At 41.7% G+C, this 20888-nt stretch overlaps 1 protein-coding gene across 3 annotated transcripts in view; it reads left to right on the top strand.

Moving 5' to 3' along the window:
• exoc7 (exocyst complex component 7) overlaps positions 1–20888 on the top strand; it is a 56264-nt gene that overhangs the window by 12731 nt on the left and 22645 nt on the right. For 2 of the 3 annotated variants that reach the window (XM_022236695.2, XM_087139486.1), the window contains exons 19-23: positions 552–647; positions 900–1020; positions 1979–2041; positions 7928–8061; positions 17882–18025. In XM_022236695.2, the coding sequence (XP_022092387.2) occupies positions 552–647; positions 900–1020; positions 1979–2041; positions 7928–8061; positions 17882–17984 (517 nt within the window). In that variant the 3' untranslated portion in view covers positions 17985–18025. The remainder of the gene's footprint in view (positions 1–551; positions 648–899; positions 1021–1978; positions 2042–7927; positions 8062–17881; positions 18026–20888) is intronic. The other variant, XM_022236696.2, reaches the window with a different exon arrangement.

Here is a 20888-nt window from a genome sequence, read left to right as displayed (position 1 = left end):
AAGGTCTAAAACCCACGACTTTCACTCATGGCATCCTTTGTAATCAGCCATGCACTTTTGCCATTCACCTCAATCCTCCAAATCCTCCTAAACCGGCCAAAGGATTTTGGAGGATTGAGGAGAGTTAGGGTTAAAATGTTCTGTAGACAGATTCAACTCACGTTTCATTGCCAGGGTATTTTTTTTTCATTAAATTCAAACTTTAAAGGCCTCTTTTTCATTTTTGATGTCTAAACAGTTTCATTTCCAAATTGAAGTTTAACACTTTGGAATGCCAAACAAAAACCAAAGTTTACATTTTACTAATATTGCGGTAACTAAAAATGGACTGTTTACTGAAATATGCCTGAAGCGCCAGTCATGAGTGGCAAACATTGGCATACCATATCGGCTGGTAAGTATTTATCTTTGCTGAGCAGATTTCTGTTCACGACGACTCCACGAAATTGGCCAGTGGTGCAAATGTGGCAATGAACCACTTCTCAAAACTAACATCACTGGGTTACTGTGCTCCACTGTATCTGTTCCTGGTTCCCCGTTTCGTGCTGCAGGTCCGAATTGATGAAGCTGGTCCTCGTCAGCACACCAGACATTGAGTCGCACTACGCTGATGTCATCAGAGATCAGAAGAAGGAGTACTCCAAGAGGTTTGTAGGGGAGAAAAGTCACAACATTGGTCTGAAAGAAATGTAGCGCGCACTCACAACCTGCTTGTCAACAGGATGGTGTGTCAGTAATGGCTTCTAATCCTGGTCATCGGATTTGTCTATTGGTAGAAGAGGCATGCAGCATGTGCATACCACCTGTCTTGGACTGATGCCACTGCAGTGTTCACTTCTGAGTCCAGACACATGTATTAGCCGGTAACTTTTTTTTAAAACAACTTTTTTCTGTCACAGCTGGAACAAAGTCCTGTCCCACATCTTGGAGGTCAACAAGCCCATGTCATCTCAGCGCATGGCCCAAGAAGCTGCCAAGCTGAAGGATAAAGAGCGACAGCAGATCAAAGACAAATTTAAGGTGAGACGGGCATTTTTACCGTTCAAGGAGACTAGGAGATATGGCATGTGTGGTACGGTTTGGCTAATTTTTTTTTTTTTTGAGGGTAAAAGTCACTTCTTTTTCTCTTCATTGCTTGTCTCCAATCTCACAACTTTCTGTGAAAATGCTAATAAAGATGTTTTAACATTGTGGTGTGGAGAATGCACTCTCTTCCTTAGAGTGTCTGTTTGTGCGAAGTTTTTCCAGATTCACTCTTCTGCTTTCCAAGAGGAGAGCTAGGCTCTCGTTGTCTCCCTTCTCAAACCTTATGAAGCTACTGAAAACCGCCTAAGAAATTTATAACATTGCACAGTGGAGAAGGCACAGTCTTCCACATAGTTTTAATTGTGAGACATCTCTCAGACTCACTTCTGGGCTTTTCTTGAGGGGCTGGGTGTTCATCCATGCCTTTCCCTCTTTTATTTCTGCGCTAACATTTCTCAAGAAGTGTTTGAAGGGGAGACGGGAATCATAGTATTCCTGATGCCGCAAAGAATGTCATTAGTGGCTGGATCTTCAAATATCCTTGGGCCGCTTGTCTTTTACTCTATGATAGATATCAGTATGACAATCTCAGGCATGCAACTTTTCCTCGGATCAGTTGATTTCCTTGTTTTTCACTTCGCATTCATGCCAATGAAACTTGAAAACCACTGTACAAAGTCTTGTCAAGATGGAAATTTCCTTGTTTTTGTCGAAGTCCAAGTTGCATGCCTGCAATCTACCTTATAGCAGGATCGTACCCAAGAGTCCCCATCTTTGTTAGATTTAGATCTTTTTCGCCACGGTTTGTGCACATAATCACTTGCATTGAATGATTACCAAAACTACCTTAAATTACAATACGGGAAAAAAATGCAAGTGACAAATTCAGGATGAGTTGGCTTGTGTTGCTTTGTAACCCTTCTAATTTGTGATTTACGACTCCACCTGCCAGGAACAATTTACTTATAAGGTGAAGGACAAAAAGGAGCGGCAGATGATCAAGGACATATTCAAGGTCAGAGGTGAAGAGGTCACACCATCACAGGTCACCTTGCCTGGCCGCCTTCAAAACACCTCCCTTCCCCACGCCAGTACTCAAATCAATTGCCGCATACATATTCATCCGCACTTCCATGCCCCCCTCGAAATTATTCTACCTCAAATGGCAAAATATTTTCTTTTGCTCATGAGTTTTTAGAACTGAAGCAAGCAGGGAAAAATCAGATGAGAATTGTGGTGATGCAGCCTTACTAGCTGCTAGTCATGTGACCAAGAGGTTTGCCATTATTGGTCAGTTTTAAATGCCCGCATTGGATCCTATTTTTAACTTGGAAATATATATTTTTTTCAGTCTTGGCTTTATAAATACGTCATGTTTTGCCCTTTGATGGTTAAGCTGATAATCGCTTACCAGGAAAACCTCCAAATGACGGCCATTTTGATTCCTCCAATTCATCAAATAGAAGATGTATTCACTGGTTTTTTTTTTGCTAACCCATTTTTCTAATTCAATTCAAATACTAACCATTCTTTCACCACACAGGAGCTGTTACTCATCCAGTAATTTGCACCAAATGTTTTCATTGAGACCTTTTACTCGCTTAAACACCATGGCGCCCATGTATTTTCTTTTTACTTTGGGGGATGGGCAAGCACCCATTGTCACTGCACCAGGTTTTTCATGACTACTTTTGTAAGGTCTGGCGAGGGGAGGGGGACCATTGAAATGACTGATTATAAAGACAAAGGTGGGAAATCAGGTGCACAAACAATTCCCTCCATCTTCGAAGATGGAGGGAATTGTTTGTGCTCCTGTTTTCCCAAGATGGAGGGAATTGTTTGTGCTCCTGTTTTCCCAAGATGGAGGGAATTTTTTGTGTGCCTGTTTTCCCGAGATGGAGGGAACTGTTTTGTGCTCCTGTTTTCCCAAGATGGAGGGAACTGTTTTGTGCTCCTGTTTTCCCAAGATGGAGGGAACAGTTTTGTGCTCTTGTTTTCCCAAGATGGAGGGAATTTTTTGTGTGCCTGTTTTCCCAAGATGGAGGGAATTTTTTGTGTGCCTGTTTTCCCAAGATGGAGGGAATTGTCTGTGCTCCTGTTTTCCCAAGATGGAGGGAATTTTTTGTGTGCCTGTTTTCTCACCTTTGTCTTTATAAGCTTCTAACAATGAAATGAAAAAATATTGAAATTCTAAGATGCTGTGTTTTTGCTGCCATAAAACGAAAACATAAAAAGGGGACTTTTTAACAAGTGAAATTTTAGTTCCCTCTTTGTAAAGTTTGTTTTAATTCTTCATCCATTTCCAGAAGTAATGGGTGTCCTAAAAGACCGCTCTGGTGTCATGCGACCAAACTACAATTACGTTGTCAGTTTTAGAGTCTAGTCTCACACTTTCTCTCTCTTGTTCTGTTTTGTATTTTGCCTTTTGTTCTTTGAGCACCTGGCCTTGCTTGTCACTGCAAAAGCCGAAAGAAATTGTATTTAAAAATTTGAATTGAAGCCACACTTGGGCTGTGAAATGTTGACGACCTCATGTAAACATCTCGGCCAGGGTGTTTGGAAATTTTGAAGTATTTTACTGGCTTTTAAGCATATTTTGCCATGCTCTTTTGGTTTGTGTTTTTTTTACACTCAAGGTCTCAGTGTGGTTGTCACTCAAGTGTGATTTATTATCCACTGCAGTGGAAAAGGCATTAAGGGGGCTACGTCCTTCAGACAGAAAGCCAAGTTGAATGTTTAACAACCAATGTACTGTATGCGACTCAAATTGAGTTAGCCAGGGAGCAGATTAATGTTTACCCTGTTATCTTTCTGTGTTGGGATTGGACGGGACTTCTCAGAACTCTCTTATTTTCTGCTTGAGCGGAGTTGCACTTACCTCTATCATTTACCACCCAAGGAAGGAGACCCAAACAGGATGTCAGCTCAAGTAAACAGGACGTAATTAGATTGCATGGAAGATGTCCTAACGACACCCCCCCCCCCGCAGGTGTCCGATGTAACCATGGTCACCCGATCTGCAGGTTTAATATTGTCCTTCGTCCCAGATGAAAGACTGAAACTGGGCATATTGCATTTCGGGCACGGCTGGATCTTTTGGTGACCATAACGCTTGGCCGATCAGCTGTCCGTGTCATGCAGCTGTGTGTTTACAGTCAAGGGGAAACCACCTTGAAGGGTTCCTTAAAGACGAAACAAGTGTCACTGCCTAAAAATAGTGTCTATCAGTAGTCGCAAAAGATCTCGATAAAAGGTTGGAAATATTTACAGTTGGAATCGCTTTAATGTTGTCAATTCACTTCAGCCAAGAAGTCGAATTTTCTGCAACTACCTTTCTATCACTGTGTACAAGCTTAGATATTAAAAAAAAAAGCTTCATGAGCCATCACCTGAGAATATTTCACTTAAAGAATGCTCGCAGGATGCAAGAGTGCTTCAGTGTTTCATCTTGTAGATTATGGCATTGCTCTGACCTGGCAGAGCTTGCCTCTCTCATCAAATGTATTTGTCTACTGGGCTACATCTCCCACATTTCCACCAGACCCAGAAAATATTTCTGCACGAGCAGCAATTTTCAAAAAAGGTATTTGTTTTTAACCTTAAAGTTTAAGTTAAATTGTAAGATTATCAAATAGCATTACTTCTCATTGTTACAAAAAAGTGCTAAAAATGAATATTAATCCTTGAAGATAAATATTAGACTTGATTAGCTTTGACCACTAATGACGTATTTGACGTCGCCAACAGTGATTAACAGTCTGAAAAACTGTGAGATCAATGAACCAGTTCAGTCATTGAAAGGTTTGGGCTTGTGTTTATATTGCCAGACTCGGTCCAGTGGTCCTGTAGCTATTTTGAGCCTTACGTAGCCAAAGTAAGATGAACCTGGAGGAAGCCTATTATAACTTGTACATATTCGGGTCATTGTTTTTAATGAATATACATGTACATACATATACATGTAACCATATGGCCAGAAGCCACCTTCCTTGTGTTGTCAAATGCAAGATCGCTCAAGCATGGTGTAATATCTCTGCATTTTCCCCAGATGTCTGGATTTTTGACCCAAATATTCAAGATTTAAAGAGGTTGAACATTTCAGGTTGTATCTCCCTCTTCTCACTTTGTGAAAAAACCCAAGTGCTAAGTGGCATCGTTCTGGCTATTTGGCACAAACTCCTGCCTCGTTGGCTACACGTATGCAACATGCAATCACGTAGCTTTGAAATGGTACGGCACTTGGTGGTTGTCACTGTTATGAGCCCACTGCTGGATGCTTCGTGGATTCTTCCTCATCTCTTTAATCATGCCCCAAATGAGACCTGTAGCAACACGGCAGCAGCAGCATCGCATGTCCCTTGTATTCGCTATTTTCTTTGGCAGACTTACCCGAGCCGCTTAGAGTCGCTGCTGTCGGGGAACAAACCACGAAAAGGATTTCTTTCTTTTTTCCTAATTTGATTTTGTTTCTGTTCATGCACGCAGCACTTCAGGCAGTGCAGACGTAGCTCGTGTGCGATTCATTGGTTTTTCCATTTCTGTAGTTCATTCACTTTATGTGGGAATGATGTTGTTCAGACACACGTTCTTGCATCAAACTGAGTTGAGCCGTTGGGTACACCGACAATCCCTGCAGTCCCTGAATTTGTATCCTAACTTACATCATTTGAAAATGCACTTTAAGTACAAATCTGTCATCACCCCTTCCCCTTTTTTACGTAGAAGGTTGGGAACCATTCACATGAAGGAGTAGAGACTGTGGATGCCATTGTTCTCTTTGCCTTTCTCCCTAAATTGCTGCTTTAGAGTGGGCTTGTGAACATGAAGATGTTGGTTTTTTTTTTTTTCAAAAACATGAAAGCAAAGTAAAGGCAAATATTATGAAATCTATACTTGACCTGACATCTTTTATTCACGTGAGCGTTTTTTGTGACTGAGAGTGTGAATCGACCTTTTCAAAAATTCTTCTTTCATTGAGGACCGCCACCAGGAAGTCATAAATTTATTAAAAGGAAAGATTGCTCCATTACCATGTATTTGGGTGTGTGGTTTGCGTTTAAGAGCCATTATTTCGCTGTTTGGTTTGTTTAGTTTTGAAGTTGATGGACTTATCAGTGGTCGTAAGATACGTTTTTAAAACATGAATGCCCTCCTTGAGGACTGGACACTGTCTCAGCACATAGGAGTTGTGATATGCATGAGTAGACTGGTCGTGCCTCCACCGTCTTGCCTAAGGAGTTGGTCTGTCAAGGCAGCCTCAGACGGGGATCATTTGTCCCGAGACCCTGAAACCTCCTAAACAGCATCCCACTAAGCCCTCTCCTTCCATGTTGCAGCTCATTAAGGGCCTCGGAATTCATCATGTTTGATTGGGCCAGATGGTGCGTGCATCTTGCGGTCAGCAGTGCGTGCACCTCACATGCCTAATGAAAGACGGTGTGTAGGAGACGATGCATATGCACGGTCCTCATACCTGGTTCACAGCAATCAGTCGGTCCCTATTGAGTCCCTTCCTGAACTGCGTGTTAATATACAAGTTGCACTTTCCTTGGTCTGGGTTTGAACCCATGACTTGTATATTCCAACCCCAACTATGGGCATCATGGGGGAAGGCATATGGAATCACTTGCCCCCCCCCAACTAAAATAAAAAAAGGGAAAAAACACTAGGATAGATATCCTGGCAGTCCTGTTTAGGTTTTTGGCCTGTTTAATCTTCAACAGCCTGATATGTGCTCCAAGAATAAATTTCCCAGGTACCTCATCAATATTGACATTTGGTCTCCAAACCAGTCCTATATAAAAACTTAAGTCCTGCAGTTCAGCGTTCAGTCAATATTGACAGAGTTTTCCAACAATTTATTGGAATGTTGATGCAGCAGTGATCCCTGGGGATTTGTGTTCAGTCCTGAACAAATTTACCTTTTGTTTAAAGGGTTAAAATCAGGCCACAGCAAAAAAATCGCAATGTTTATCATCGGTTTTAAGCTTTAAAATTTTGCCCATTCTTATAATTTGATAGTGTATTAGATTTTTTACGCTGTCGATAACAGACCCACTAACAAAAGATTTCTTTCAGTTTTTTTAATTCATGGCACGTACATTTGTTGTGTAAATTATGAGTGGAGTAGCTAGATAAAGAGCCGTATTACTGAGATGGTGACATGAATGAGCCATGCACAGGGATGTGTCCTAGGCTATTTGCACTTTGAGAGAGCATTGTTGGCATGAAAAATGCAGGCCGTTACCATGCCATTCCACCACCGCATGATCATGCATAACAGCTTCATCCACACGACCAAACACCGGCATTTACAAATTGTACAGCGTTGGTTTGGTTCCATTTTGAAAGTTTATTTGACAAAGGGAAAAAAGGTAGAGCACCATACTACTGTTCAGAATATCTCAAGGCTTCTTTAAAAATGTGAGATGATCCCTTTTTGCTGATATTATTTTCCGTGTCACAATACAGTGTTCAAGTATGTCTCCTAAGAGAGCATTAGCCAGCAATTGTCCAGTCTTTCATAGGGAGGAAAAAGTGTATTGTCCAGATGTGAAACACAGAATTTATACTCGTATACCGAGTTTCCTAGGACGCAAGTTTCCATTCTGATTCGTGAATTTATCAAATGCAAAAAAAAAAACCAGAAGCTATAAGGATTACTTTACTGTTCCTGATTCATGCAGTTGGGTAAATGTTCCCATTATATAACATCCTACCAGCATTTTCCATCTGTTTCACTTCGTCATAATTTCCCCAAACTCTCAAAAACTAAAGCAATCCAAAAATCGAAAACACATAGACATTATCAAATGTGTTTTTCTTCAGTGTTCATTGTTAATTTTGTTATACCTTGCATCTGATAGACTAGTGCATATAAATACTTCCTCCTCTTTCCCAGGGTTTCAACCAAGATTTTGAGGAGTTGTACAAGACCCAGAAAAGTTATGCCATACCCCATGCTGAGCTGCGAACGGCCTTGCGTGAGGAGAACAAGAAACTCATTGTTCAACCATACCAAGTCTTCAGGGACAAGTAAGTGTAATGCCAGTGCTTCACGTTACAGAAAATTTGCCCTTTTTTTAATTGACTTGATTTCCTGGAATATATTTACAAATCAACAAACAAGAAATGCTGTACAGTTGAACGACAAAATGTTGTGTCGTAGTCAAGACCGTCACAAGGTCAAACAAAGTCTTGTAGGGTCCTGTGATGGTCTGAAGCGGCTTTGACTACAACACTGATCTTTATGTAAAGCGTCGCTCCACAGAGGTACGCTTTTGTGCTGACAGAAAGATGTATCATCAGTGCTTATCTGAGCCTCTGTCTGAAAGACAGTTTTGGTGACTGGCAGTTCAGACATGTCTGTTTGAAGTAGACTCGGCTGGTTAACTAGTGGACGCGCCATCACCTGCCGGGTGTAGCCAGGTGACTGGAAGAACATTGCCATTGAAATCGGTGTTGCATGATAATGAGCTCACGGTTGAGAGGTCCCCCTTGAGTGGATTTGTCATTTTCCGCACTGATGGCCCAAGGCACTGGCAGACACCTGTCGGTTATGTCACCATACCGGTACATTCACTGAAAAAAAAAAAGCTCTGTGATGACAGTACAGCTAGTTTTTCCCCTAGCTTGTCTCCTTAATGGCTCTTTGTATAAAGTATCATTTGCTACAAAGTAGGATCGATCACTGGCGGTGGAATGATTTTCAAAGTGGGAGAGCCAGTTATGAGACCATCAGGCATCAGCCACTAATAGGCTGATCCATTAAGCCCCACCCAATCATAGGACATGCAAAAAGTGGGGAGGGGGGCATGTCACCCAGTTTAAAAAGTGGGAGTCATGTCCCCCCCATTTAAAAAGTGGGAGTCATGTCCCCCCCCATTTGAAAAGTGGAAGTCATGTCCCCCCCATTTAAAAAGTGGGAGTCATGTCCCCCCCATTTGAAAAGTGGGAGTCATGTCCCCCCCATTTAAAAAGTGGGAGTCATGTCCCCCCCCATTTGAAAAGTGGGAGTCATGTCCCCCCCCCATTTAAAAAGTGGGAGTCATGTCCCCCCCATTTAAAAAGTGGGAGTCATGTCCCCCCCCATTTAAAAAGTGGGAGTCATGTCCCCCCCCCATTTAAAAAGTGGGAGTCATGTCCCCCCCATTTAAAAAGTGGGAGTCATATCCCCCCCCATTTAAAAAGTGGGAGTCATGTCCCCCCCCCCCATTTAAAAAGTGGGAGTCATGTCCCCCTCATTTAAAAAGTGGGAGTCATATCCCCCCCCCATTTAAAAAGTGGGAGTCATGTCCCCCCCATTTAAAAAGTGGGAGTCATGTCCCCCCCCATTTAAAAAGTGGGAGTCATGTCCCCCCCCATTTAAAAAGTGGGAGTCATGTCCCCCCCATTTAAAAAGTGGGAGTCATGTCCCCCCCCATTTAAAAAGTGGGAGTCATGTCCCCCCCATTTAAAAAGTGGGAGTCATGTCCCCCCATTTAAAAAGTGGGAGTCATGTCCCCCCCATTTAAAAAGTGGGAGGCATGTCCCCCCCCCATTTAAAAAGTGGGAGTCATTCCCCCCATTTAAAAAGTGGGAGTCATTTCCCCCCATTCAAAAAGTGGGAGTCATGTCCCCACCATTTAAAAAGTGGGAGTCATGTCCCCCCCATTTAAAAAGTGGGAGTCATGTCCCCCCCCATTTAAAAAGTGGGAGTCATGTCCCCCCCCCCATTTAAAAAGTAAGGGGGTGGGCCACTGGTCCCCCTACTGTGACCCCCCCCCCTTTTTGCCAGTGGGATCAGTACAGCATACATGTTCATGTACGTTGTGCTACCAAAAGCCGCAGTGTACAGTAGCTGGATGCATTTATTCCCTCTAAGATAGCTGGCTGTCAGTGTGCAGACCAGGTGCATGTACCGGTACATGTAATGTATGCCAACCAGTCAGGTCACCAGACCTGTGGTTGGTTTCTGATGCACACGCCTTTCCACCTCTGTGCTGAGGTCATTGTACAACTAACAGATGCTCGTGAGTGCAGTGGTCAGAGTGATTTCATGAGGTGACAGATGGTGAACTTTCCATCTCTGTCCAAATGAAATAATTCTTTCCATTGCACGAACGTAAATCATTATTTGTTGTATACAGCACTTGAAAGATTCTTGTCATCCGATTGGTAACCTGCCTGGTCAAAAAAAAACCTAGATTATGTCATAGATGTGTTAGTATTTATCAGCCTTTTCTGGTCATTAAAATGTGTGTGATCCTCTGCAGTAATTCAAAGGAGACTTTTTGAAAATTGGCCTCAGCTTTTTTTGTTGCTTCCCCTCAATTGTACTTGACTTATTTTCCATTCCACAATTAATCTTTAATGCCATCTAACTTCGCCATCCTCTACCATTCCCTCAAATCAAGGTCTCCGTCATGTTGTCTCCGATCATTTTCCACTCCGTATGTGTCCAGTCAAAACCCGTGTTTCCCAGCTTATTATATTCCGAGGCGGTGTTGATTTCAACATCTGTCTGTCATCAGTTTCCATCCGTGGAAGTACAGTGTACTTTGGCCCACGCCGGAAAAGCAAACATTTTTCCGAGCTCAGAGAGGTTCTTAAATGAAACAAGAATCAGGAGGCAAGTATTGGCCGCTTGAAAATGCCTGGCAGTGGTGGATTTAATATTTGGAATTCTACCAAGCATGACGCTTTATTATCAAACACGATTGATATTCATTTTACTCTGTCTGGAAAATGATATTCCCCTTGCGCATGCAGTAACCCTCTGTCTGCAAAGTACCTCTGTCGCCCAACCCAAGAACAAGTTGCCAGAGCCACTTTTGAGTTCGAGGCCCTAAGAATGAATCTTGCAAAATCGAAATCAGTAATCAAGGCAAAATCTTTCACTTACATGGTGTCCATTGTCATTAGGATGCCAACTGAGTGATGTATCAAAACAAAGAGAGCTCAGTTCGCTCTTTGTAATGCTAACTAACTTTCGTCGAGAAAAAAGATTGACACGCATGCTTGAAATTGACACTTGCACTGACCAGAGACGAAAGATTTTTTTGGGATCCAGACCTCTCTCAGACTTGGGATTACATAAAGATTAAATGCACTCTTTACATCTCCTATTCGCCAAAAATCAACATGCAAAAATCACATGCAAACTATGGCCTCCCAAAAACTCTGCGTTGCCTCTGTGTGCTGTTTGGGTTGCCATGCCAACTAGCTGGATGCGCATGTCATGCTTGTCTGTGCCCGAGTTGGTTGGTCAGTTGTTCGGTTGGTCCCACACTTTGCCAGTGTTTCGCTGTACCCGTAAAAGGAACAGCATGGAATTCCGTGACCTCTGTATAGGGGACTGAAGAGTACATGCAGGTAATACAGCGTGTTATGGGTTTCAAGTTCAGCCCATGTCGTGTGGTCGTTTGTGTCCATGGGTACGACACTTTAGTGTGAATTAATCCTGCCAAAATTGGGTCTTTTTGAGGGCAAGCTTGGTTATTGCATTTTACAAAGCTGTTTGTGCCAACATGGCAGCCTCCAGTGGTATACACTCAAGTGGCTTAGATGGCCTCATGAATGTTTCAGTACAAAAAAGAAGTATTAAGCACAAATCATTCCTGAATTGTCAACAGTGGTGTTGAAATACATTACATGTCTGTAGTTCTAGTTGGCTTCAAATTTCTCGGAATTTAAAAATCCACTTGTTTTTCATTTCCTATCCTTCTCTGATATTCACTGGGGGTTTTCTTTAAAAGTGGCCCTTATCCGTGACTTAGCTCTGACGTTGACAGAGTAGCTCACAGTTTATCTTCCTCATTTCCCGATATGGGTGGTAGTACCCTCAGACCAGTTGTCATTATTCGGATGAAGGCCTCACGATGAGCTCCCGCTGATGAAATCCAACCCGTCTCCCTCCCCCTGTGATGTTCTCTGTCTCAATTCGAGTCGTCCGCGACATTTGATAAGAAACCGGATCAGTGTTGACATTTCCAATCTGCATTTTGCCCTGCTCTGCGATGTTTAGCATCGCCCCTCATTAAACTCAGCCAGGCTTTTCAAGGCTTCTGACGAGAGTCCTAGCCGCTCTCAATCTTGCTCATGGGGAAGAGAGAAGGATAAGCCAAATGCACGGCACTCATACATTGTATGTCAGGTGTGCGAATCTCTGTTTGCCCTTTTCCAGAGAGTTTAAGTGACAGATTTTTGCTGCACAATCCCCGGCCGAGTTTGGCACAAATCAACGTTCCGCGTCCAGCGAGCATTTTGTCCAAGTTCAAGAAGTGCCCTAGTTTCTCATGTACAAAATTCTGTTACCATTTGAATTATTTTCCCCACAGAAAGGGTTTTCTGTGCATGCTTAGGGCGATTATGGGTACAGACATTCGCAGTCACTAGTCAGAAAGAGCTGCCTGCTGATTTTGTCGTCTCTCAAATAAAAGTTTGACTTTTAACGTGTCTTGTATCTATTACAGCCCCTTCTCTTAAGTTTGGTTCTCTTTTGTTTGGTTGGTTGCACATAAGATGTTCATCTTAAAAGCCAAAAAGCTGGCTCATCCTGTTCAAAGAGTTCTCTATAAGTTATTTATGCATCATATTCATTCATTTCTAACCTGTTCTGGAGATAGCCAACAGTAGTTTATCAGAGTGACAGGGAGGTGTAACGATGGGATTCCTGTGATTCACTTCGGAAAGTTTGATAAACACTGTTTGACCCAGTTGGGCAGTGATGACAGATGTGTTTCGGTTCGTGGTGTTTGAATTTTGAATTTGTTCAGTCTGATGTTAAAAAAATGGTCACCATATCTGCACAATTCATTCCAAATAATCCAGTGTCAGGTCAGGTCATCAGTCACAGCAAACTGTGCATGAAACCAAGCGTGCCCTTGTGGTCATTCATCCCTGTCATTTTAGTATCAGCCTAAGGTAAATTGTAATTCATGTTCTACTAGAAACACGTGAAACGCAGTGGGAACATCTCACGGGAGATTATGCCTCTGTACCCATTGCTTCACCAGCAGTAGTGAATACAAAGGAAGGATTGGGGTGTGTAGCCGGTGTGTCCCCCCACCCCTTTTTAGGATACAATCTAATCTTTCTTAATTGTTGAATCTTCTACTGTCATCAAAGACAGATATTTTTCACCAAGATAAGAACAAATGTGGCATGTGTTTCACCTTCTCTCGGCCCCCTCCCCTTTTGAAAACCCCCAACACCGCACCCCTATTTACACTAGATCCACCACTGACTGTTCACCTCCTGCAGATGCCAATAGAGGGTTTACATGGTTGCCATCTTGCAGGCCATTTTGTTTTGTACCATAGGGTATGCACAAACGAGGTTTCCCTGTAGAACAGAAACAACTGCCCTGCAAGATGGCTACTGTGCAAATCCTTGATAACGAATTAGAAGAGACTAGGGAAGAGATGTCAGTTTTTTGGGGGGAAAACTTTGGAGGAGATTAGAAGATAATAAAATGTCCATGTACGCAGTCAAATGGGGGGTGGAAAACAATACTTGGTGGATTATGGCAGTCCAATTTGTAGAAATAGTTGGAGGGAAAATAACGGCGAACCATAAATAAACCAAGCATGTCATGATCATCCGTCCAGTACAGTGCTCTCATATTTGCCTGTTCCTTGTTCATGTATGGGCTGTTAAATTCGCAGAAACATTGCTTTGGTTGGCATCTGATTTTAACTTCAAAATGTACAATGCACATTCTATCCCCTTACTCGGAAAGAGAGTTGTAGTTTCATTTAGTGTAATAGGGTGTATCATGAGGTGGTTTACGTGTAGTAGGCCTACCTGTGATTTTTAAAAAACTTAGTGCACTAGGGAGCTTCCAAGGTAACGCTGTGACACATCAGTAGCAAAATTCACCTTTCAAGTGCAAATAATGGGTAACACCTCCAATTTTGGAAACAAAGTTTCTTACCGTTTTACTACAGCTATTATCAATTTCAACTGGAAAAAAAATTATGCAAAAACTGCATAAAGTATCAAGTTATGAATATTAATTAGTATGGTAATGCCAGTACACTGAAAAGGACATCAGATTTTTAGCTGTTCACTTATTGTTAAAACTCTGTGAAGTTAAGGTGTATTTTGCAGTTGCTTCACACAAGATGCACTTAGCAGACAGTCAACTACAATAACACTATAAGAAATGGAAATAAAAATTAGGTTCATGAGAAATATGACATCATGAAAAAATTATGTACAGTAACGCTGTGACCGCTAAGGCCGTGACCAAAGCCTTAGCCCAATGGCACGTGCATGTAAAAATCAATATGTCAATTAAGATATGGGGAAATAATATCAGTGGAACTCATCACATTGTTCCAGTTCATCAATAAGGAATAATTTAGATCTATTAAAGGGAGAAAGTAGAATTTTTTTTCTGTGGTGGATGTCAGGTTTAGATTTTCAATGAGATTGGATTTGCTCAGACAGTAGTGCTCTGGTGGACTTTGAAACTTGGATTGAGAGATCACGAATCCTGATGAGGCTGCTCAGCTTTCTGGTGTACCCTTAGGGTATGGTACATCCCTGCCCAGGTGCTATGTGGGACCTGTGAGGTACCTACATGTAATTGTAGTTAGCATTGTATCTAGCTTCTCTTACAGTGATTCTCTGATGCATTGGGAACTAATTGTATGGCTTGAGCTCACATACATGCACCTGCATGTCAGACAAGTTACAGTACCAATCTTCAGGGTGATATCTGTTCACGTAAAGTTAGGGTATAATCAAATACGGGATATTTTAAAATTTGTGTAAAACAAGTAAATACATTTGACCTTTAATTGACAAAAACTGTAGACCTCCTACAGCCACTTCGTCAAAAATGCCATCACCAGTTGTTCATGATAAACTATTTACATGCAGCTACATGTTCAATACATTATTAGTATTTTTCACTACCATGGTGGGCGGTGTCTGGGGGGTTTCTGGCCCAAAAACCAACCTCATCAAGATATAAGTAAATCCTCCTGGAAATTGAATAACAGTATTCAAGTTTCATGTACCGGTAGATATTGACCTCCTCTCTTCTAGCTTCACGCCTTCTTCGCGGTTTGATTAATTTCACTGATGTGTGGGCACGATGGGGCATCCGGTTTAGCCCTTTTGGCAGTAAAAGTCAGAAACTTGTATTATTGTTAAGTTCAGCAAGGCATTTGCCACCCCGGGTAATCTGTAGGAAGATGAGGACAGTATATGCAGTCGTGTTCTGACCATGGTGTAGTTGTTTTGCCTCTGGAATCGGCACTGCGAAGTGGTGGCAGTCCCTGTTGTCCATTGTTTGGAGTTGTAAACAATCCTTATTGGCTGTGGTGCAATGGTGAGTCACTTGGAATTTCATTACACCAACATAAAATACCTACTGTACCTACAGAAGGCCTACACAAATGGAATTCCAGTCATGGCGTTACCAAAAAAGTAACGCCGTGACATAATTTTAATTGCTATAATTAATCAATAAAGGCTAATATTACTACGTAGATGCCTGTGGGTGTGCAATTTTTACTGTGAATAATATTTTCTAGATTTTTGTGGATACATCTTAAATAAAATGGAAAAATGTCATATTTTGGGTAACGCCGTGACAAAACGAGACAACTTTTATTACCTGGCCGTTAAAGTGAGATACATAATTGAAATCATAAATGGGCTTGATATGTGGTCAGTATATGTCATTAACATGATAACAATACGGAATTCAGAAATTAATTTCATTATTGCTGTTGTTAAGACACCTTGCAGTATGTTCCTCAACAATAACAGAAAATCCTCCATGCTAATTAATTATGCATGAGAATTGTGAGAACACCTGTTTTCTGCTAAATAGTCACTGTTTCTGGAAGGTCTAGACATTTAGCTTTAATTTGATACCAAAGTCAGTCATGCAAGACAATTTTTAAAATTCCTTGGTCATGTCCACCTTTACATGGAATTGCCCATTATTTTTTATCTGTCATGCTGATTGCCAGCTTTATGTTTTACCAGCCACTGATGGGCAAAAACACAGCTAAATGGAGAGAAAAAACAGACTTCAGGCAGGTACTGCCTTGAGGAATGCACAGAGCATCAAGAAAATTGACAAGGGTTTAATCATAGTTAGTGTTGGGGGTCAGTTGTGTGAAAATTAAGCCTGGATGCGCCCAGACACTGATGTCGGCGCATGCATTAGTCCGTCCATGCATGTCCATCCAATCCAATCAGTACTGTAACGTGATCATGCATTTGTCCTATGTCATCAGTCTGGTCAGGCTGATCTGTGGCAGGAGTCATCTGAACATAACCCAGTTGTGGTAACCCAAATTTTAGTCAGTCAGTTACATTGCACTGATGTTTAGGTGTCCTGAGACCAAGAGGTTTGTGTGGTGTAGATGTTGGAGTCAATAAGGAATTATGTGTGCACATAAATCTGCTTAAGTAAGCGTTTCCAGCGAGCAACAACACTATGAAGTTAGGTCCGGCTCTGTGAAGCGTACAAATTGGGACAAGCAGAGACTGCAGCTGGTGTGGCTGAGGAAGACTCTGTGCGTTTACAAGTCAAGCAAAGTTGTAAGGCCTCGGTTGTATTTGGCAGGTTCCCTGCTGCATTCTGCAAGCAGCTGTTGTAAAATTGCCACCTGCTGACTGTCAGACTTTCCCCCAAAGCGCACTATTTTTAGCAGAATTAATTGCCACGTGGAGTAATAATCTTTACATAGCTCATTGACGTGGCCAGAAAAATATGTTTCTTTTTTAAGGTTTTGGGATCGTTTGAAAATAGAAGTGCGTCATTTCCACCCACACACCCCTGTAGTATGCGCGTGCTTTCAAACCTCTGTCGTTATACTGGTATCAACTATCAGACCACCTGCTCTCTGTCTATTATTCAACACTTGCCCTGCGCTAGTCCGAGCTGGCTATTCTGGGTGAGAGCAGAAAAAGGAAGGGAAAAAAATTGACTTGCACATCATTTTCAAAGTATAGGAAGATTTTGGATTTCTGCCATGCTGAATGCAGGCTTAGAGTGAAATCCGGAGGATCAACACAGGACTGTCTTAAAGAGAGTGTCAAGTCATTGCCAACGTGACGAGGATGGCAGTGGCAGGCAATGTACATGTACATGTAGGTTTCCATAAAGTGCTAGTGCTGTTTAAGAATCTGTTTGTGATTGTTTGCACTGTTCGTAGAGAATAACGTTATTCAACAGAACCACGGAATTTTTTTGACACTGACCTGATAGTTGACTCGATCATGAACAACTTACTTCCTCAAAGCGATCCATCCTGATTGCGGTTTTCCATTTGGCGCAAGATCTTGGCATCAAGAGAGGGTGTGAAAAAGTCTGTTGTTAATGACAGATGCGACTGTGGGGTCCGTCTCAAAAATTTATCAGTTCTGTGGAGTAGTTCATTTTCTACATCCTTCTCCATGAACCTGATGAGTCTGTTTTCTTTGAAATCTTATGTTTGTGATGAAATGATGCCCTTTAATACCTAAACATGGGGAAATAATTCAACTGCCTTTAATTTACGTTAGTCCAAATTTCTGTGTCAATTTTCTGACGAAGGATATGTGCTATGTTCTCACCAATATATCTTGCCCTGGATAGTTCATCTCCAGAGCTACGAGGCTGCTGGATTTGCAATGTCACGATAGATTTGATCATTCAGTAGAAATTTTCATCAAGGATTATTGCATTGCCCTTGAGAAACCAAAGCGCCAGGTCCTTCAGAGGGCGAGAAATTTCTGAAGTTGTCCTTGTACATGCCTTATTCTTAAGAAATCACACACTTGAGGAAGGCTTGAGAAGGCCCACAAAAAAACACAGCAATTCATGGAGTATACCCGGTGTATTGATGTTTTTTCTGTCGCTCAGGTACATGTTGATTAACTTCACCAAGAACCCTGGCAAGTACATGAAGCTAACTAAAGAGGAGGTGGCAGCGTCCATCGACAAGTTCTTTGACATCACAGCATAGAGAGAAGCCTATGATTTGAAGTAGCCAGCCTTATATTCCAGGTAAGCTCTAGCTCAGTTTGGATGATTCTCTGAATAGGTACATGTAATCACCTCATCAAGAACACTTCACGTGCATATGCATGCGTATATGCACTGTTTCTTCTGCCTTTTTCAAGTTAGTTGATTAACCTTCTCAACCTACACTGTAGCTGATGAGCCCTCTTAACTTGATGATGAGCCTGATTTGACGAATGCAATCTGTACAAGTTTTTGCTTTGACACTTTCCTTGAGGTTGACAGGCTGTTACAAGCTCTCACTGCTCTCTCCATGTTAGTTTTGAGTCGAGAGGTTTTCTATTGGTGGACATTCATTGTTGAGTCATGTGCGATAAGTTGGTGAGCATTCTTCAGTTGGTTGAAAGCATTCCTGTCTATGATACGCTCTCTGCATTCAGTGAACTGCTGGCGTTAGCAGTATAAAAGGGGTTCAATGATAATAAGAGGAATATAAAATTCCAACTTGATTTTTGTGCTTTGATTGCAAGTTATCAGTCTTAACAAACTGGTCAACCCCTTTCAAGAAGCAGATTGTGAATTCATGAGGTTGAAGCAGATTGGGAAAAATTCATGAGGTTGCAGGAAGTTATGGAGCATGTTTAGGAGAGATCTACCAGGTTAATATCTAGCCATACAAGCCCGCCCCCCTCCTTTTGCTTTGCCAACTCCCCCGCTTCTTAAAACTATTCCAGTGATGAATGGCACAATCGGCAGACGCGGTCATCTTTTCATCTCGCCTGAGCATTCTTAAACCTAGCGGTCCATGACTTTTATACGCCGCCGGTACCTAGGGAATCTTTTTCATGATGCCATTATCACGCACAGTTGCACTTCACTCCCCACTGCATGACACCTGTGACTCAAAACGCCTACGTGGCCTGATTAAACAAAAAACAGTGAAGATCTTTTCGTAAGTAATCTGGTGTAACATGTGAAACTTCAATAATGCTTCGGTGAGGAATGCACGCAAACCGTGTTGTGGACCTCCGTGGGTGGTATTATTTTTCCGTTCCACACAACTGAGAATCCAGTGAAAAAGTAATCTGCATCTCATAAAAATAGGCTAGGGGCCTGTTCCAATGCTTAGCAGTTTTGTGTGATCGATGGCTCTCAATACCTGGTTTCTTTCTTTCACGTCTACATGTACATCTCATACAAATTGGCTAGGAGCTTGTTCCAATGCTTAGCAGTTTTGTGTGATCGATGGCTCTCAATACCTGGTTTCTTTCTTTCATGTCTACATGTACATCTCATACAAATTGGCTAGGAGCTTGTTCCAATGCTTAGCAGTTTTGTGTGATCGATGGCTCTCAATACTTGGTTTCTTTCTTTCACGTCTACATGTACGTCTCATACAAATTGGCTAGGAGCTTGTTCCAATGCTTAGCAGTTTTGTGTGATCGATGGCTCTCAATACCTGATTTCTGTCTTTCACGTCTACATGTACATCTCATACAAATTGGCTAGGAGCTTGTTCCAATGCTTAGCAGTTTTGTGTGATCGATGGCTCTCAATACCTGGTATCTTTCTTTCACGTCTACATGTACATCTCATACAAATTGGCTAGGAGCTTGTTCCAATGCTTAGCAGTTTTGTGTGATCGATGGATCTCAATTTTTGGTTTCTTTCTTTTATGTCTCTGTCAGGCTTTTTTTTTTTGGAGGGGGTGATTTACAGCGCCTTACCAGTAGCGTTTCTAAACAAACAGTCTAAAGCAGATATAACTCTCTTTTTTATGGCTTTGTTTGTTGATGGTTATGATTCACAGACCTGCTAAGGAGTCAGTGCCTTTTCAGGTTTTCTTTTTTCGTTGGTCAGGACTTTTTTTTTTCCCCGATGAATGCAGAAACCTGGTCGATGGGATTGTGAACAGAAATAAATCAGAGTGTAGAAATTGTTTGGACACGAGGAACTGATCTCCCTCCCCAAGCGCTAGACATCATCACCCATGACACTGTGGAGGCTAATGGCTGAGCGGAGCCGCGTTCATTAAAAAAAGAAGTGACAAGCCTAGAAAACCTCCCAAGATTGATGGTACTAAGATGTGTCACGTACAGAAGCGACAACAGTCTCGAAATCTTGGGGTGTAAGAAAGGGGAGGTTCAGAAGCTCATACAGGGCAGCTTGGAACACTCACAAAACGGAAACAGGGCTGTTAATTTCCTCTTGTTTTTATTCTCTTTCCCGATGTTGGGGCTGAGTTGGTTAACAAGTGCCTGATAGTTGTGGTGGGGAAAAATGGTGAATCGGGTGACCATCTGAGGTACAATTCGTTGAATTGGAGTCCGTCGTCAATTTATAAATTCCTTTTGGTTGGTGTTTGCAAAAAAGGTATCATCACTGTTTTCATGACTTCTTGATGATACCCTTGGATTTGGCAGACTGGCCCACTTTTGAAAGTACCATCTTAAGCGAGACAGCGTTGGGCTGTTGTGAATGGTAGCGGTGGTCTTATTGGTTGCAGAATTCTCTGTAGCATTTCAGGCGTCAGGGCAAAGCAAAGCAAGGATTTCTGAGATGCTCTTAATTTTTCTCTCAAAGACATAGGGAAAAGAAAAACATGCTGAAATATTAATAATATAGTAAATGTAAAAAATGATATTAGCATACACAATAGACTGCAGAAAGCCTACACATGAACATTACAATTGTTATTCAAGTTTTTGAATATTACCCAAATATTGTTCCATGGCAAAATAAATAATGTACCATTGTGTCATATATTTTTAAAACAGAATGAGAAAGTGCAAGTAATTTGTCTTCTGAAAAATTTATTTTTCATTTCTCTGATTTCAAACCTTTTCTTGTGGAAACTTTCACCAACCATCCGAGTACATCTACCTCTAAGTCTATCGAAGTCTCAGAA

Source organism: Acanthaster planci, linkage group LG07, assembly GCF_054643075.1.
Source record: "Acanthaster planci isolate LZ-2023a linkage group LG07, COTS_SCS, whole genome shotgun sequence".
Classification (NCBI taxonomy): Eukaryota; Metazoa; Echinodermata; class Asteroidea; order Valvatida; family Acanthasteridae; genus Acanthaster; species Acanthaster planci.
Note: the sequence above shows the minus strand (reverse complement) of the source record. Positions and strands in the feature narration are given on the sequence as shown.